The 17615-nt window shown below is 17.5% G+C and overlaps 6 protein-coding genes across 6 annotated transcripts; 3 read left to right on the top strand and 3 right to left on the bottom strand.

Moving 5' to 3' along the window:
• Positions 1–132: 132 nt before the first annotated feature.
• On the bottom strand, positions 133–2046 carry PRELSG_0731700 (delta tubulin, putative; the record flags this gene model as incomplete). Its single annotated transcript, XM_028676027.1, has 1 exon — positions 133–2046. One exon carries the CDS (start codon positions 2044–2046, stop codon positions 133–135), a length of 1914 nt encoding a protein of 637 aa, XP_028532557.1.
• An 811-nt stretch (positions 2047–2857) lies between these two features.
• On the top strand, positions 2858–3545 carry PRELSG_0731600 (conserved Plasmodium protein, unknown function; the record flags this gene model as incomplete). Its single annotated transcript, XM_028676026.1, has 2 exons — positions 2858–3223; positions 3360–3545. The coding sequence occupies 2 exons, from the start codon at positions 2858–2860 to the stop codon at positions 3543–3545; spliced, it is 552 nt and encodes a 183-aa protein (XP_028532556.1).
• A 2621-nt stretch (positions 3546–6166) lies between these two features.
• On the top strand, positions 6167–7600 carry MAS1 (mitochondrial-processing peptidase subunit beta, putative; the record flags this gene model as incomplete). Its single annotated transcript, XM_028676025.1, has 1 exon — positions 6167–7600. The coding sequence occupies one exon, from the start codon at positions 6167–6169 to the stop codon at positions 7598–7600; it is 1434 nt and encodes a 477-aa protein (XP_028532555.1).
• Positions 7601–9068: 1468 nt separating this feature from the next.
• Positions 9069–12776, top strand: PRELSG_0731400 (gamma-tubulin complex component, putative; the record flags this gene model as incomplete). The annotated part of the gene is made up of 1 exon (XM_028676024.1): positions 9069–12776. One exon carries the CDS (start codon positions 9069–9071, stop codon positions 12774–12776), a length of 3708 nt encoding a protein of 1235 aa, XP_028532554.1.
• A 644-nt stretch (positions 12777–13420) lies between these two features.
• On the bottom strand, positions 13421–14182 carry PRELSG_0731300 (conserved Plasmodium protein, unknown function; the record flags this gene model as incomplete). Its single annotated transcript, XM_028676022.1, has 1 exon — positions 13421–14182. The coding sequence occupies one exon, from the start codon at positions 14180–14182 to the stop codon at positions 13421–13423; it is 762 nt and encodes a 253-aa protein (XP_028532553.1).
• Positions 14183–14802: 620 nt separating this feature from the next.
• On the bottom strand, positions 14803–17355 carry PRELSG_0731200 (conserved Plasmodium protein, unknown function; the record flags this gene model as incomplete). The annotated part of the gene is made up of 1 exon (XM_028676021.1): positions 14803–17355. The coding sequence occupies one exon, from the start codon at positions 17353–17355 to the stop codon at positions 14803–14805; it is 2553 nt and encodes an 850-aa protein (XP_028532552.1).
• Between the last annotated feature and the right edge of the window lie 260 nt (positions 17356–17615).

Genomic DNA, 17615 nt, shown 5'->3' with positions numbered 1-17615 from the left:
TATATATATTTATATGACTTCTCTTTTTCATATATAAAAACTGATGATTTAAATCTTTTTTAATAAAATAATTGTTAAGAATTACTATATCTCTATTTTTAAAAAATTTAAAATTCAAATTTTTTTATTACTTTATTCACATGATAAATTTTCATAAGAGTTAATAATATGCTCTACTTCCATTAAAGAATTATGAATTTGATCATGAGTTACGCTATAATTATTGTACTGATAAATGTAAGCATTTGAGGAATATAACATTTTAGCATTTTGCAAAATTTTTTTTAAAGTTGGAATTGGTGTTAAACAGTTTGATATCATAGATAGACTATTATAATTAAATTGCTTATTTTCATCAATATATATTTCCATGGGGTTTAATGATTTATTATTATACAATACATGATTTTTAAATAAATCAAAATTAATGTTTTCATTAATTTCTCCTCTCATTATCATTTTTGAACTAAATATAACATTATTATGAATAAAATTACTGGATGGTACATTTTCTGCAACATTTTTAAAATGATGATAAGTTTGCTTTTTATGGGAACCATTTTTTGAATTTTTTTTTAAAAATATTGAATTATACTCATAATTTACATAAGAATTGCTAATCGATTCATTTAAATATATGGGAATATTAATATTCTTAGAAAAAAGTTTATTATTATTTATACTTCTAGAAGATAAATGAGAAAAATAATTATCTAAATTAGAAGATTCTGTTATAAAACTTTTGTCATTTGGGATATCAGAGTCTAATATGCTTCCTTTAATTACCATTTTATGCATTCTTTTTAATAACATATTAAAAGAATTGTATTCAAATTTTATATTTTCCTTAAAAACTTGAGGTAAATAGCGAGCTGATAATAATTTATAATTAGGATGACAACATAAATCTGTTAAAATAGAATTCATAAAGTTCGAATATTTATAATTATTTCCATTTTTCAAATTAGTGAAATCTAGAGGTAATCCAATAGTTGAAGCTAAAAATAAGCTAATATATTTGTTAATTTCATCAGTATTAATATTTTCATTATTAATTCTTTTACACATTAATTCAAATTTATCGTTTTCAAAGAGAATTATGCAATCTGATACATTATATAGAGAAGATAAGCATAAAATTGAATTTAAACTCTGTACGCTAATTTCACCAAACATATAAGGTAAAACACATATATTAAATAAATTTATTTTAGGAAATTCATCTTTCAAAATATATGAAATATATGAACTAATACCACTTCCACTACCACCAGCTAAGCTATGAAATAACAATATATTATCTATATTTTCTTTTGATTCGTTTTTTTCTAATTCTTTATTTACTAAATTTAAAAAATGTTCACATATATTTTTTGCATGAACATTAAAACCGTATGACCAATTATTACCAGAACCATTCAGTCCATACACAAAGTTATTATTATTATATTTCCATTCGTTAGTAAAATATTCACTAGATCTTTCTTTACTCTGATTTCCTATATTTTCATCCGAATTAAATTTTTCATATATATTTTCTTCGTCCCAATTATTTTGATCATTACTTCTTTTTTTGCCATTTTTATTAAAAATTTTTAGAAAATTATTTGTTGGTTCATAGTATTCATCCAATCCACATACATATTTTTGATTTTTCTCATCATCTATATCTTTTTCTTCATTGTTATAATATTTTTTTTTTTTTTTATTGTTACCATATAAATTTTTTTCTGATAAATTAGAATGTAAACATTTTTCAATTACCTTTGGCTCCATATCAATTAAGATACATCTAGCTATATAATTATTTAAACAGACGATATTACTATTTTCATTCATATAGCTTTTTCTATTTTTATTTTCCTCATATTCAATAATTGGGAAAATATTATTATTATATTTATATTCCTCATCAAAATACATATCAATTAACTTACTTTTAAAATTTTCATTTTTTGACGAATTTATATATTTGTATATTATATCAAAAAATTCAAAACCTAATTGGTTACCACACTGTCCAATTTGAACTGTTAAAACTGTCATAATATAAAAAAAAAAAGATAATATAAAAAAACATTAATATATATATATATATTTATGATATTTATAAATATATATAATTATTAAATTAAGAAAAAATGAAGTATACATTCACAAAAACAATTTAAAAAAATAAAATTTTAATAATGCATAACATCTATTTCTTTTTTTTCCTTTTTTTTTTTTTTTTATAATCTTATCCGCATACTTTAATTTTTTTCTGTCTTTTCACATAAAAGCTCATTATTTCCCTCATTTTAATTTTTAGTTAATGGATATATCCGTTTTATATTAATCTGTTTTTTTATATACTTATTTTTAACCATTTTTTTTTTTTTTTTTTTTTTATTTTAGTTTTTCTTTTTTTTTTTTATAATTAAGGGGAAAAAAAAAAAAATAATTTACTCTATTTGATGTTGTTTTATAATAATATATTGAATATTTTCATTTCTATTATAAAAATTCTAATATTAAGCATAAGAATATTTTTTCAAACCTTAATTTTAAAATGTATCTTCGTGTGCATATAAAAAAATTGCTGTAATATAAAATTAATAAAAAGAAAAGAAGAAAATATATATAATATATAAAATATTTATAAAATTTAAAAAAAAAATGTAAATTAATGACATTAATGAGGGGAAAAAAAAGTTTTTTAAATAAAAAGATGATATAAATAAACAAAATATGAACTATAGCCTCTAGCTGATGCTCACTATAAAGTTTATATATATTGTAATATATAATTTGATATTTTTCTTATTTATTTATATTTATATTTTATTTTATTTTTTTTTTTCCCCCTTTTTAATGAATGGATGACAAATATTTTATTCAGACTTTTGAAAACATTAATGAAGATAGTATTCCATCTCCACTAATTAAACATTCTAGTGAATGCAAAAATTACAACTATAAAAAAAATAAAAATTTTGATGGATCTATTTTAGAAAGCTTTCATAAAACAAATGAAGATAAGAAAAATAACTATAAGAAATATTTTTGTATAAATCTTAATAAATTCAATGGAAAATGTTATCATAAAAAAATTTCTCTAATTGATGAAACTCATTTACATTTAACATTGGGTGAATCACTAATATACATTCTTAATATTTATTTACAGAAAAAAATTATAAATAAAAACTTATATAATAGAATTCTTTATTCATTTCAACTAGTAAGTTGTTTTTAAAAAAAAAAAAAAAAAAAGTTATAGAGAAATTAAAACACACTCAAAATTTAACGATAATAAAAGAATTTAAATAAATATAAAATTAATATATATTTTTTATCTGTTTTTTTTTTCAAAATAGGCAATAATTGAGATTCTAAGTGAAATAAAAGAATCTAAAGTAAATAAATGGAATATTAAAGGAAAATTAATAAATTCAAAAAAAGAAAATAATATACAATTATTCTACGTAGAAAATGCTTTTCTAACTTTTAAAAAAATTATTTTACATGTACCTTTATTAAAAATAAAATCGATAGATATATAGATTTCAAGAAAGAAAAAAAAAAAAACACTATTTATTTTATTTTTTTTTCTTTTGTTTGTACTTTTATATGAATATTAATGTTTAATATCTTAACACTTCATAGCTTTTATAATGTATTTACGTAATATTTTGATACTTTGACAATTTCCTTAGCTTCTTTATTATTTTAAATTTCTTTTTATTTATAATGAAACTTTATAATTTTTTTTAGATAAAATTTTATAAAAAAATGTAATAAAAAAAATGAACTTTATTCACACAAATTGAAATTTAAGAATTTATTTTTTGGAAAAATCTATATATATAAGAAAAAAAAAGAATTACTTAATTTTTTTAATTTTACTTTTGAGAAAAAGTAATAAACACTTCAAATAATATAGATGAGTATTAAAAAAGAAAACAACAACGTATAAAGAAATTTAAATACATTTATATATATTATTTTTTACTATATAAAAAATATTTTCGTAAATTTATTTTTTTATTATTTTTATTTTTTTTTAATTAAAATTTCTTTTTTCTATTATTCATATAGTTTTATTTATTTGTTTTTATTTTTTAAATTGTCTATTTATCACTCATTCATTTTTTTAGACACTTAATTATTTGTGCGTCTATTTTATTTCCTATTTCTAAAAAAAGGATAGAAATAAATCAGTACTGTAGTAATAATTTAAAATTTTTTTCTTATATAATTTTTTTTTTTTCTTTCTTTATACTTAATTTTATAAAAAACAATAAAATTATATATTCCATCTTCATTGAAACTAAATTTTCTTTAAAAAATATTTATTAATTAAAAATTTATTTTAATAAGTCTAACTAAATATATTAGAATCAAAAATATTTCTATATTTATAATATTTCTCAGTCGAATTCAAACTACCTTTATTGTTACAATATAAATCATAATTAAAATTTTGTATTATTTAAATTTTTTTCATTAAATAAGTGAATAATATTTTTATAATAAATTACCTAATAATTATTAGTGCCAATGTTAGGATTATATAAATAATTGAAGTATGATTAAATATAAAGCATTTTTTTCTTCACTTTTTTAGATAATTTAAATTAAAAAAAATAAGTATAAATATATAAATTGTTTATAATTTATCCTAATATATGAATAGAATAAAATAAAATATTTTCTTAAAATGTAACAATATAAGTTAAAATGGCATAACAAAAAGTATAAATAAAAAATCATAGTAGAAAAATAAAATATATTTATATTAATAATTTCATTTAACCATTACTTTGATACGATTAATAAAAAATTATATCAATAGAATTAATCAAAAAGAACTGCGAATTATTTTAATTAAACATTTTTTTAAAAACACTAACGTATTAAAAATATAATAAATTTAAAATTTCTTTTAACTTTTCTGTGAACATAATGTTTAAAAAATAAAACTTACAAAAAAAAAAAGATACAATATTCCTTTCTCCTAAATAATTATAAAGATATAATAAATTTTTTTATATTTTAAAGAAAAGCATTTGTACATATCCCAACTTCTAGGTATGCTTTTTTTTTTTTCTTTTTAATTTCTCTAAAATTTTAAAGATAATTTAATTGAATATGAAGAGAATATTTTTATTTTTTTTAATTCTAATTTTATTTTAAAAATCCATCATGTAAATAGAAATAATTTGTCTTTCTTCAGTTATAAATATAGCATGTGATTTACTGTTTTTCTTCAAAGAATAAAGACTATGTATTTTTCATTTTTTCTTTTACTTTTTTTTAAAATCTAATATAATTAAATTTTGCTTTTATTTAGAAAATTTTTTGTTATTATAAAAATAATAAAAAACTGAAATCCTATATATATATGAAAAAAAAATAAAAATAAATTATTTTATATACGTTTCTTTTTTTGCTAAATTAATAAAAAATCTATATATGTAAATATTTTTAAATAGTATGAAAAAGAACTAATTTCTAATTTTTTCGTTTTTTTCTAATATATATATATATATATATATTTAATGTTTTGAAAATGTTATAAAATTATGTTAAATTGCCTCTTCATTTATTCATTCATTTATTTTATTTTATTTTTTATACATTACATTTTTTGAGCTTTGTTTTATAAATATAATTTTGTATTTTATATATATACAAATGTTTTTAGTATATTAATTTTTTATCGATATTTAAATTTTTTATTCAATAATATAATACTTATTTTATATTTATTTTATAAAATGATAATTTTTAATATATTTTAATATTTTTTTTATACATCTTTTTTGATTATATAAAAATGCTTTATTTTTTGTTTAAATTTTTTTATTTTTTTTATTTTTGTAAAATAAATAATCTCTTTTTTCAATTATATATTTCTTTTTTTTTTTTTTTTCTTTTTTTTATTTATGTTTTTTTTATTTAAAAAATATTATCTTTCTCTCTTTATATATGAATTAATTCTATTTATTTGTATCATTTGATTTATTTTCAATAACGCTGATATTTTTAATTTCGATAACAAGAATATATAATTATTTTATTTATTTATTTTAATTACTGAAGATTTAAAATAAAGAATATTTTACAATATCTCATATATATATGTATATATTTTTTTTCTTAATATAATTTTCTTTAAAAAATGTTTAAGAAAAAGTTTCAAAATATTATATCTGTGATAAATAAAAAAAATGTTTTTTCTCGTAACTATAATAGTTATAATTTAGCACAAGAAATAATTAACCAGCCTATAACAAAAGTAAGTGAATTACCGAATAAATTAAAAATAGCAACAGTAAAAAATAGTTGTGAAATACCAACTATTGGAATATGGATTAGTAGTGGTAGTAAATATGAAAATAAATTTAATAATGGAGTAGCTCATTTTCTAGAACATATGATATTTAAAGGAACAAAAAAAAGGAATAGAATTCAATTAGAAAAAGAGATTGAAAATATGGGAGCTCATTTAAATGCATATACAGCAAGAGAACAAACTGGTTATTATTGTAAATGTTTTAAAGAAGATATAAAATGGTGTATAGAATTATTAAGTGATATTTTAACTAATAGTGTATTTGATGAAAATTTAATTGAAATGGAAAAGCATGTAATATTAAGGGAAATGGAAGAAGTAGAAAAGTCAAAAGATGAAGTCATTTTTGATAAATTGCATATGACTGCATTTAGAGATCATCCATTAGGATATACCATATTAGGACCAGTAGAAAATATAAAAAATATGAAGAGACAAGATATCATAAAATATATTCAAAAGAATTATACTTCAGATAGAATGGTTTTATGTGCTGTTGGTGATGTGGATCATGAAGAAGTTGTGAAGTTAGCTGAAAAAAATTTTAGTCATTTAAAACCTCAACAAAAAAGTATTTTAAAAAGTTTAGATGAAAAACCTTTTTTCTGTGGTTCTGAAATTATAATAAGAGATGACGATTCAGGGCCAAGTGCTCACGTAGCTGTTGCATTTGAAGGAGTTGAATGGAAATCTCCTGATTCTATAACATTTATGTTAATGCAATGTATAATTGGAAGTTATAAAAAAAATGAAGAAGGAGTTTTACCAGGAAAATTATCAGCTAATAGAACCATTAATAATATATGTAATAAAATGACAGTAGGCTGTGCTGATTATTTTACTTCTTTTAATACATGTTATAATAATACTGGATTGTTTGGCTTTTATGTTCAATGTGATGAAGTAGCTGTAGAGCATGCACTTGGTGAACTTATGTTTGGAATTACATCATTAAGTTACAGTATAACAGATGAAGAAGTTGAACTAGCCAAAATCCAATTAAAAACACAATTAATCAGTATGTTTGAATCCAGCTCTACATTAGCTGAAGAAGTTTCCAGGCAAATCCTAGTATATGGTCGTAAAATAACATTAGCTGAATTTATTTTAAGATTAAATGAAATTGATACAGAAGAAGTTAAAAGAGTGGCATGGAAATATTTACATGATAGAGATATAGCAGTTGCTGCAATCGGAGCTTTACACGGTATGCCCCAGTACACAGATTTGAGACAAAAAACATACTGGTTAAGATACTAATAAACAACATATACAACAAAAAAAAAAAAAAAAAATAGAAAAAATCTCAAACTATAATTATTTAAATCCATTGTAAAAAAAAAAAAATTTGAAGGAACAAATTTTTCAATGTTCAAGAATACTTTCAAATATTCACAAGTTATGACTAATTAGATTTTTTTTTTTTTTCTTCTTTTTTTTCTTGTTCATATATTTTTTTAAATATAATTTTTTTTATTGTCTTTGTAACTTCATCCAAAATGAATAAAGGATTTTAATACAAAAAAAAAAAAATATATATATATATAAATATACATTTATGCAAAATTAACAAAAATTTTATTAAATAAACATATATATATATGTATATAATAATATGTATAATCTTATGATTTATAATTTTAATTAGATGGATATTCTTAAATTGCTCATTACAAATCCTATGAAAATAAAAGGATTATAACAATTTTTTCTTTAAAGAAATTCACAATTTAAAAAAAATTTATAACATATAAAATTCACAGAGTCATATATTCCAAAAAAAAATTTACAATAGCATTTAAAAAAAAATAAAATAGAAAAATATTTTTTATAACTCTTATGAGAATTAATTTTTTTTATTTTTTTTATAAATAAATGCTCCCTTATTTAACATATGCTCATATATAGATAAAAAATTGTATATATATATAATTAAATATTAATATGTATTTCAAAAGTTTTTATTTATAAATTTTTTTTTTACATCAAGACTTATAGTAGTTCTGTTTTACACTTTATATCTTTAAAATTCATAAAATTTTCATTATATATATTTTATATAATTCATCATACTTTTAAATTATAATGTTTTTCTCTCTTTTACTATTTTATATAATAAAATAGTATCAAATAATTTATATATTTTTGCGATAAGAAAAATGTGTGCATTAAAAAAAAATATATTTTTTATAAGAAACATATGAATACTCTTAAAAAGATATTACACTGAAATAAAAAAATGTTTAGCATAATTACCAAAGGATTTTTACAAAAAGAAATAATTTTATTTTTATGTAATAATATAGGAAAAATAAAAAATACTCAAATAATTTTTAATAAGACTCATCTATTAGTAAAATATATTTATATATAAAATCACATTCTTATATATATATTTTTTTTTTTTTCACTGAAAATGTATATTATTATTATGAAAAGATACAAATTTTAAATACATAAAATAACCTCATGTATCTTAAAAAAGAACTTTTTTAATACTTAAATAAAATTGTAATACTTTTATATATATATATATTTAATATAAAGAAAAAATAAATAAATAAATAAATGAATAAATAAATAAATAAATAAATAAAATAAACAAAAAGTAAAAAATTAATAAAAAAATAAAAAATTAAAAAAGTATAACAAAAATATCAATCATATTATACTAGAAATGTCTTTAAAAAAAACTTTTTTCTTTCTTGTATTTTCTCTTGAATAAAAAATGAATTTAAATTCAAACATGAATATAAATAACCTTACGTCTACTAATATGTTAAATTCAAATGGAATAAATAGGAATTTGGTAAATATGAATAATATTAATAAAATAACAAAAAATACGATAGAAAATGGGAATACATATACTCATAAAGAAAATTATTCTAATAAAATTAATATAAATGAAGATGTTATGAATTATAATAAAAATAATGAATATAATATAAGAAAGCAAAATGAACCTAAAGAAATGAGAAATAAAAATGCAAATAATTTTGAAGAGAACCTCAAAAAAAAAGAAGAGAATTTTAAAAGCATAACACATTTTGCAAAATATTTATTTTTCATAGCAAAAAAAATTGCTTGTACAAATAGTAATAATAGTAACAATCAATATCTAGATGATGAATTACAAAAATCTCTAGTAAAGCATTTAATTTATAAATTAAATAAAATTCTCTCCTCACTTATAAATTTTAATGTCTTACAATATAACGAAAATGAAAATATAAAACAAGAAATCGAATATTTATGTTTAAAAAATAGTAATATCACTTTAAATAAAATACGTATAATGCTAAAAAAGTTAGATGAAAGTAATATAAACTACAAGTATATTTTGCATATATTATTAAAGTTAAAAGCATATGAAGATGAAAATAGAAATAATGAATATATAAATAACAATGATCCTGTATCTCATTTTAATGTGAATAATAATTTTCAAAATGAAAATGAAAAAAAAAGAAATTCATTAAACGATGATTCATTATCATTAAAGAAAAAATATGTTAATGAAAATTTAAAAAGCATCAATAAAAATGTTATAATAGATGAAAATATAAATCACTCTAACAAAAATACAAGTTTTACCAGCGAAAACATAAATTATATTAATAAAAATAACATAGAAAGCAGAGAAGAATATGGAAAATCAAGATTAGCAAATAAGAATGAAAATGGGTATAGTCTAGCTTTACAAAATGAGAAAATAAAAAATGAATCTTTACATAATAGAGAAAATGTAAAAAAAGATATGCATGAAATGAAAAATAAAAACGAAAATATAATTCATCATAAAAATAATTTAGTAAATAAAAGTCTATATGCAAATATAATATTAAATAATAAGTTTCATAATTTGGATATTGAAGAGAATTTTATTTTACGAGATTTAATATACCCACTCCAAGGTATTAACGGAGAATATATAAAATTTAATAAAAAAGAAAATATTTTTTGTGTATATAATAGAAAAGTTAGTATAGGAACGCATCATTTAATAAATAATATTAGTAATGTAGGAATTTTATTTAGAAAAATTAAAAAATACGTAAATGTATCTAACAACGATAGTAAAAAAATTAGTATTTATGATGATAATAACAGTGATTTATCAAATTATGAAATATCCAGTAATGATAATAGCAATATCAATAATAATAATAATTATATTAATGAAAATGTAGAGAATGATTTCGAAAATAAAAAATTAATATGTCCAGACAAGAATTTATCAAAAAATCAAATAATAAAAAATAAAAAAAATATATCTGTTGTTAAAAAAGGAAGTTTAGTTATTGATGCATTATATCAAATCATAAGAGAATATATAAATGAATATTATAAATTATTATCATATATTGAGAGTGATATTAATGAGCATATACATAAAAATACTGTTTATATTGGTATAAAAAAATTATACATATTATTACAAGAGTCATATAAAATATTACGAGTTCTAGTAAATGTAATAGATGAATCATTAAGAAATATTGGTTGTAATTTTTTATCTTTTTTATATTCTAAATCACAAACATATGATTATGAAGAACAAAAAATTTATAAAAAAATTTTGCAAAAATGCATAAAGCCGATAAATGAAATTTTAAAAAAGTGGATAGAAAAAGGTATATTAAAAGATAAGTACAGTGAAACTTTTATATCAACTAATAATAATGTAAGCTCAGAAGAAATATGGTTACATAAATTTTATTTAAATTACAATAATATTCCTTTATTTTTAAGTGTTAACACAGCTAAAAAAATATTATTAACAGGAAAAAGTGTATACTTAATTAATTTTTTTGGAAATAGTAAAAATATAGGTGATAATGAATATAGTAATAATAATAATTCTAACATTATGAATACTATGAGTAGTATTAAAATCCATATTAACCAGCGTAATGGTATTTTATCTAATAATTCAACTAACAATAATATTATCTCAAATAAAGCATTAAAAAATATAAATAATCAAAATAATAATGTTTTAGATAATTACAGTAGTAGTGAGGAAGAAAATATAATGGATATATTCTCAGTAAACGACATTAACATTTATATAGATAATATTGATTATTATATAAAAAAAATATCAGATAAAAAAAATAAAAAATTAATTTCTATACTAATAAAGAAATATGATTTGTATGATCATTTTAAAGCATTTCGTCATTTTCTCCTATTAGTTGATGGAGATTTATTCGAAACCATTTTTGATAATATGAAGACTGATTTATACATGAATGCAGAAGAATTAAAAAGGCATTACTTAAATAGTAAACTAGACCTATGTGTAAAATCATCTTCTATTTTTACGTCAAATCAAAATATCATAAAAAAATTAACAATAGAAAAATTTAATATTAAAAGAGGAGATATTGGTTGGGATGTTTTAGTTTTTGATTTCTTAGTAGAAAAACCATTAGATATTATATTTACAAAAAAAATAAAAAATATTTATAAAAGTATTAATGTGCTATTAATAAAACTAAAAAAAATTTTATGCGAATTATCCAATATGTGGTATTTATTTACACATTTATTTAAAATTATTAATTTAGTTTATTATAATTCTGTATTTACTTATTGCAACATTATAAGAAATGAAATGTTTCATTTCATTCAAAATATTTTATCATATTTTTATTATGATGTCATTGATACAAATTGGCAGGAATTCAAAAAGAAAATTTTTTCTTGTAATGATCTAGACGAATTAATTCAAGCCCATTACAATTATGTAACTCAAATTCAATATGATTTATTTCTAGGAAGTTACAATGACTTAATTGCCACATCTCATAACAACTATTCTGAGGATGAATCTCATTATCTGAATAATTCATTAAATACAGGAATAAATGATTTTTATAATTCATCTAATGAGCATCATTTTTCTTGTATTTATAATAATAATGATATAAATGGAAATAATATAAGTAAATCAAATAAAAATAATATTGATAATGAAACACATACTTGTTTAAATAAAATATTAGATATTATAACTCGATTCATAAATTTAACAAGTGCGTTAATCTCATCTGTTTGTGAAAACTATGCAGAAATTAAAAAATTAACGGAAGAGAGAAAAGAAGAAAAAGGAAGCTTTGAAAACGATATTGATTATATTAATAATTACATTAATTATAATATTATTGGAGAAAAAACTATAAAAGATATTAAAATGCTATTAAAATATTATAGAAACTATATTTATAAATTTATTTGTCTTTTGTTAAGTGAAAATAAATTTTTGTATATATATTCAAAAAACAGTAAAAGAGATAAATTATATTCACTTAGATTATTAGCTTCAAGACTAGATTTTAATTTATATTATGTTAATATATCAAAGGTCATGGAAAGTAAAAATAGTAAACTTAATATTTCAAAACAAATTAAAATGATGAACAAATAATATATATGTGGAATACTTAAATTCAAATTATTATTCAATTATTTTGAATTAATTTGAAATAGAAATAGAAATATAGATATTTCATTGTAAATAAAAATATTATAAAGTTTATGAAATATGTAATTCTTTTTATATTACTGTTAAATATTTAAAATATTAAAGTTTAAAAAAAAAAAAAAAATCAATTGTATATATTTTTTATTTGCATTTTAATAACTGTTTTATGATATTTATATTTATTTATTTATAGTAATTTGTTTTTAAATATCTTTATTAATTTTTTTTTTTTAAATATTGTACATATAAAAACTAATATATATATGTATATTTTTTTTAATTATTTTTTTTTTTTTTTTAGTTCTGTATTATTTTATTTCAATAAATAATTTATTTTTTTTTTTTTTTATTATTAGACAGTTCTAGTTTAGTAGTATTTTCACATTTTTTTATTTTAAGAAAAATAAAAGAAAAAGGAATTTTTTATAAAAAAGATAAATTATAATTTTATTTTATTTTTTTTTTAATGTGATATAGACAAATTTGCAAAAACTTACTTTAATTTTTGATTTTAAAAAATAAAATATATGTTGTTTTTATTTATGTATTCCTCAAATGTAAAAAATATATATAATAATGTATAATTTTTAAATTTTCAATAAAGAAATTAATTTATTTTCTTCTATTAAATCTAAAGGATAGCCTTCTATATTTTTTTTAATATTTGGGACATCGACTTTACTTCTTTTTTCATTAAAAACAGAAATATTTAAATTATTAAAATCATAGGAATATAAGATATCTTTATTATTTTTTTTAGGTATACTAGTTTTTGAACAATTATATCTAGGTAAATGTAAAGGAATATAATTAAAAATAGATATTGATTTCTCCTTTTTTAAATAAAGTTGAATATATTTTTTAATTTTGTTTATTTTTTTTATTTCGTGAAGTGATATAATAATTTGCTTTTTCAAATTATTTCTTTTTAACAATGTAAATGGATATAATAACAAATTTTTATTTTCATAATCTAATACGGCTCTTAATATAAGTGAATTGTAAAATAGTAAATAAATAGTATAAAAAACTATCAAACTCGTCGATATAAAATATCCATATATATTGTTTATTAAATTTAATTCAATCATTGATATAGTTATTGATGATAATAATATACTTCCTATAAATGTTCTATTTATTTTTTTTCTTATATTTTTATCTTTTGATTCTATATCAAATAGAACAATTTTTTTATTTTCATAATCCGTTTTATTTTTGAAATTTAAAAATTTATTTCCTTTATTTTCATTTGTATATAATATATGAATATAACTTTTATTTATATTGAAACAGTTAAAGCATTTTATATTTTTAAATATATTACTCAATATTTTATTTTGATACATTTTTCTTCTTTTCTTTTTTTTTTCTTTTCCTTTTTTTCTTAGTAGTACTATTATAATTTCTTATATTTAAATGAAAAAAACTTTCAAATTTTATTTTTAAATAAAATATATATATAAAATATTAAAATCAAATAAAAAGTACAAATATAAAAATAAAAAACAAAATTAATATAAAGAAATATTTTTTTATTATCTATAAAAATTTTTATATTCATTTCAAAAAAAATATTTCCTTAGATATTTTTTGGCAGTTTTTATATAAATTTTCCTTTAATAATTTCATTTTGCATTTTTTTCTATTTTTTTATTTTTCTAAAAATGCACTAAAAAATGAAACTTTAAAAAAATTTAAAACAAAAAAAAAAAAATCATAAATATACATTGAATATAAGAAAAAAACACAAAAATTAATATAGAAAATAGTAGGTATTCTAAATTTTATGTCAAAAAAAAAAAAAAAAAATAAAATAAAATAAAAGGAAATAAAATAATATTCATAAAAATTAAAAGTTTAAATAATTTGTTAAAATTTTCAAAAAAATTTAAAATTAAGCATTTTTTGTAATATATATAATTTTTATTAAAAAAAAAGAATTAAAGAAATAAAATAGGCATCTTTATTAAGCAAATTTATAAGATATATATAAGGTAAATATAATTATAAGAAATGAAATAAGTGAAGATATATATAAAATAAACATGTAATTTTCATTACCTCTAGGTATTGAATATATATAAATAATATCAGAATTAAATTTTTTAGAATTATATAAGTTGTAACATATAGGAATATCAAATTTTTGCACATCACTTGCTTCAATAACATTATGTGGAAATTTTTTATCATTGTGAATTTTATTAAAATTAAATATTTTATATTTTTTATTATGTTTAGCTTTTACATATACAAAATCATTAAAAGAAACATTATCTTCATAAAAAAAATTTTCATCTTCATTTTTATTTATTTCATTATAATTCTCTTTTTTTTCTAAATATGATTTTATATCATTTTTTCTTTTCTCTTCTTCCTTTCGATAAAAAAAAGAGTGAAAGGAAATTTCATTCAAATATATATAAAAGTCTTTTGTATGTATAGTCAAAATGTTTTCATCCTTACTTATATAGACATTTTTTGAGTCAGAAAAAATTGTAAAATTATTATAATTATTAATTTCATTTGAATAATTATTATAGTTATATATTTTACTTAATTTATTATTCTGTCTATTTTTATTATTGTCTATACACATTAAAAAAGTCTTAGCATTAGAAATAATTACTATATCATATTTTGTGCAGAAATTTGTATTTTCTTTTAAATCTCTATAACAAGGTGCTACATATCTACTATGCAACGGTGTCTCATATGAAAAAATGAAATTATTACCATTACAATTTAAATAATTACGCATTTTATTTAAATTTTTTTGTTTTTCATCATAACTTTTCTTTATAATGTTATGATTATTTTCAGATATATCTTCTCTATATTGCATATAAATATCTTTTCTCATGTAATCAGAAAAGTTGTTTTTATGAAAATATAATTTATCTATAGATTTTCCTTGAGAAATTCTATTACATTGATAAGCCATTACATTATCTAAATTTAAACATAGGCGATTACGTATATTACTCATTATATTAGTATAATTTATTCCTCTAAATAAATTTTCATTTTCAAATTTTGTTATAATATGTGAAGACTCGTCTTTATATTTTTCTATATCAACAAATGAAAATTTCAAATGACTATCAGTTTGTTCTTTATCTATAATTATATTGTTAGGATATAAATCAACTACAATAATTTTGCATTTTTTTAAAAAAAAAAAATTATCGTAATTATTTTTTGCTGTATGAATATTTATGATTGTTTTTGTTTTCTTATTAAAACCTTCGTTTTCTACTACTTTATTTACATAAACATCTGATATAGTTTTTTTAGAAATTACTTCATTTGACTTTTCTTTATAAATTATATAATCATTTACATAGTATAAATTATCATGAACTAAAAAAGGAAAATTCTTAATATCATAATTTAAAAATAAATCTTTCTTTGTGTTTTCATCTTTATTTCTAATTCTAATATTGGAATAAATATAAGATAACAAAAAAATATTTTTTTTAACACTGTTTGAATATAAATTATTTTCATATGTTATTGAATGATTACTTCCCTTCGAATAAATATATATTTTATTATTGAGAAAACTATTCATAAAAAACATTTTATTCTTTCTATCTTCACAATAAAATTTTGAAAAAAAAAAGGATAAATTATCAATACTTTTATAATTTTTGAGATATATATTAAAAGAAATATTAAATACATATTTATATGTAAAATCCTTTTCTTGAAAAGCTTCATTTGTTTTTCCATCAAAATCTACCTTCTCAATAAAACTAATAACATATATGTCTTTTAAAATGTTATTTGTAATAAAAAAATTAAAAAGGAAGTAAATTCTTTCATTTTTTTTCTTTAATGTATAAAGAAAAAAATTTTTTATATGAAAAGCAAAAAGAGATTTTATTAAATCAGTTTTAGATATATAAATAAAAGACCACACATCTTTATTTTCTATTTCATTTTTATTTTTATGATTTTCCCATTTTTTCATATCTCTTTCACTTTTCCAATCAAATAAAATGTATTTATGAGATAAACAATTTTTATTTATGTAACCGTTTATATTAAAAGAGCAGTTTTTATATAATTTTTCAAAACATTTATTGTTCACATACAGCCCTTTAATATTTCTGTTCAAAAAAGAAATATATTCAAAATATTTTTTTTTTTTATTTTTCTCTATTTTTTTGTTACCATTTAACAGCATTTCTTCACAAATGGAAGAAGAATGATCACTGTAATATATCCTACATAAAAAGTTGTCAAAAACTTTTTTTTTATCCTTTTGATAATTTTTTATTTTTTGTTTTATGAAAATTGATAATCCATTAAAATTCTCGTTAGAATTATAAATACCACTATCTTCATGTTTGTATATTGCGAAATGAGGTTTTTCAAAAAAAAAATCCTTTTTCTTTTTTTTTTCTTTATAAATATATATACCTTGGCACTCCAACTTTTTCACATTTTTTTCTTCGCATAATATATTATAACAACAAATTATAAAAATAAAAATTGTATAATTCATTTTCATTTTTTCTTTTCATTATCATTATTTTCTTTTTTTCTTTTTTTGAATATGTTTAATTCATAAGAATCAAAAAAAAAAAAAAAAAAAGAAAAAAAGTGTCTTTTTTTCTTATTAAAAGACTTCATAAATTATCATATACTAATCTGGAAACTTTATAAATATTTTAAACTTTTTCTTTTCTATATCTTTTTTTTTTTTGTGAAATATGTTTTTGTTTTATTTATTCTACTACTTTATTCATGTTTTCCATTTTTAATAAATAT

The sequence above is a fragment of the Plasmodium relictum genome (genome assembly GCF_900005765.1).
Source record: "Plasmodium relictum strain SGS1 genome assembly, chromosome: 7".
NCBI lineage: Eukaryota > Apicomplexa > Aconoidasida > Haemosporida > Plasmodiidae > Plasmodium > Plasmodium relictum.
Note: the sequence above shows the minus strand (reverse complement) of the source record. Positions and strands in the feature narration are given on the sequence as shown.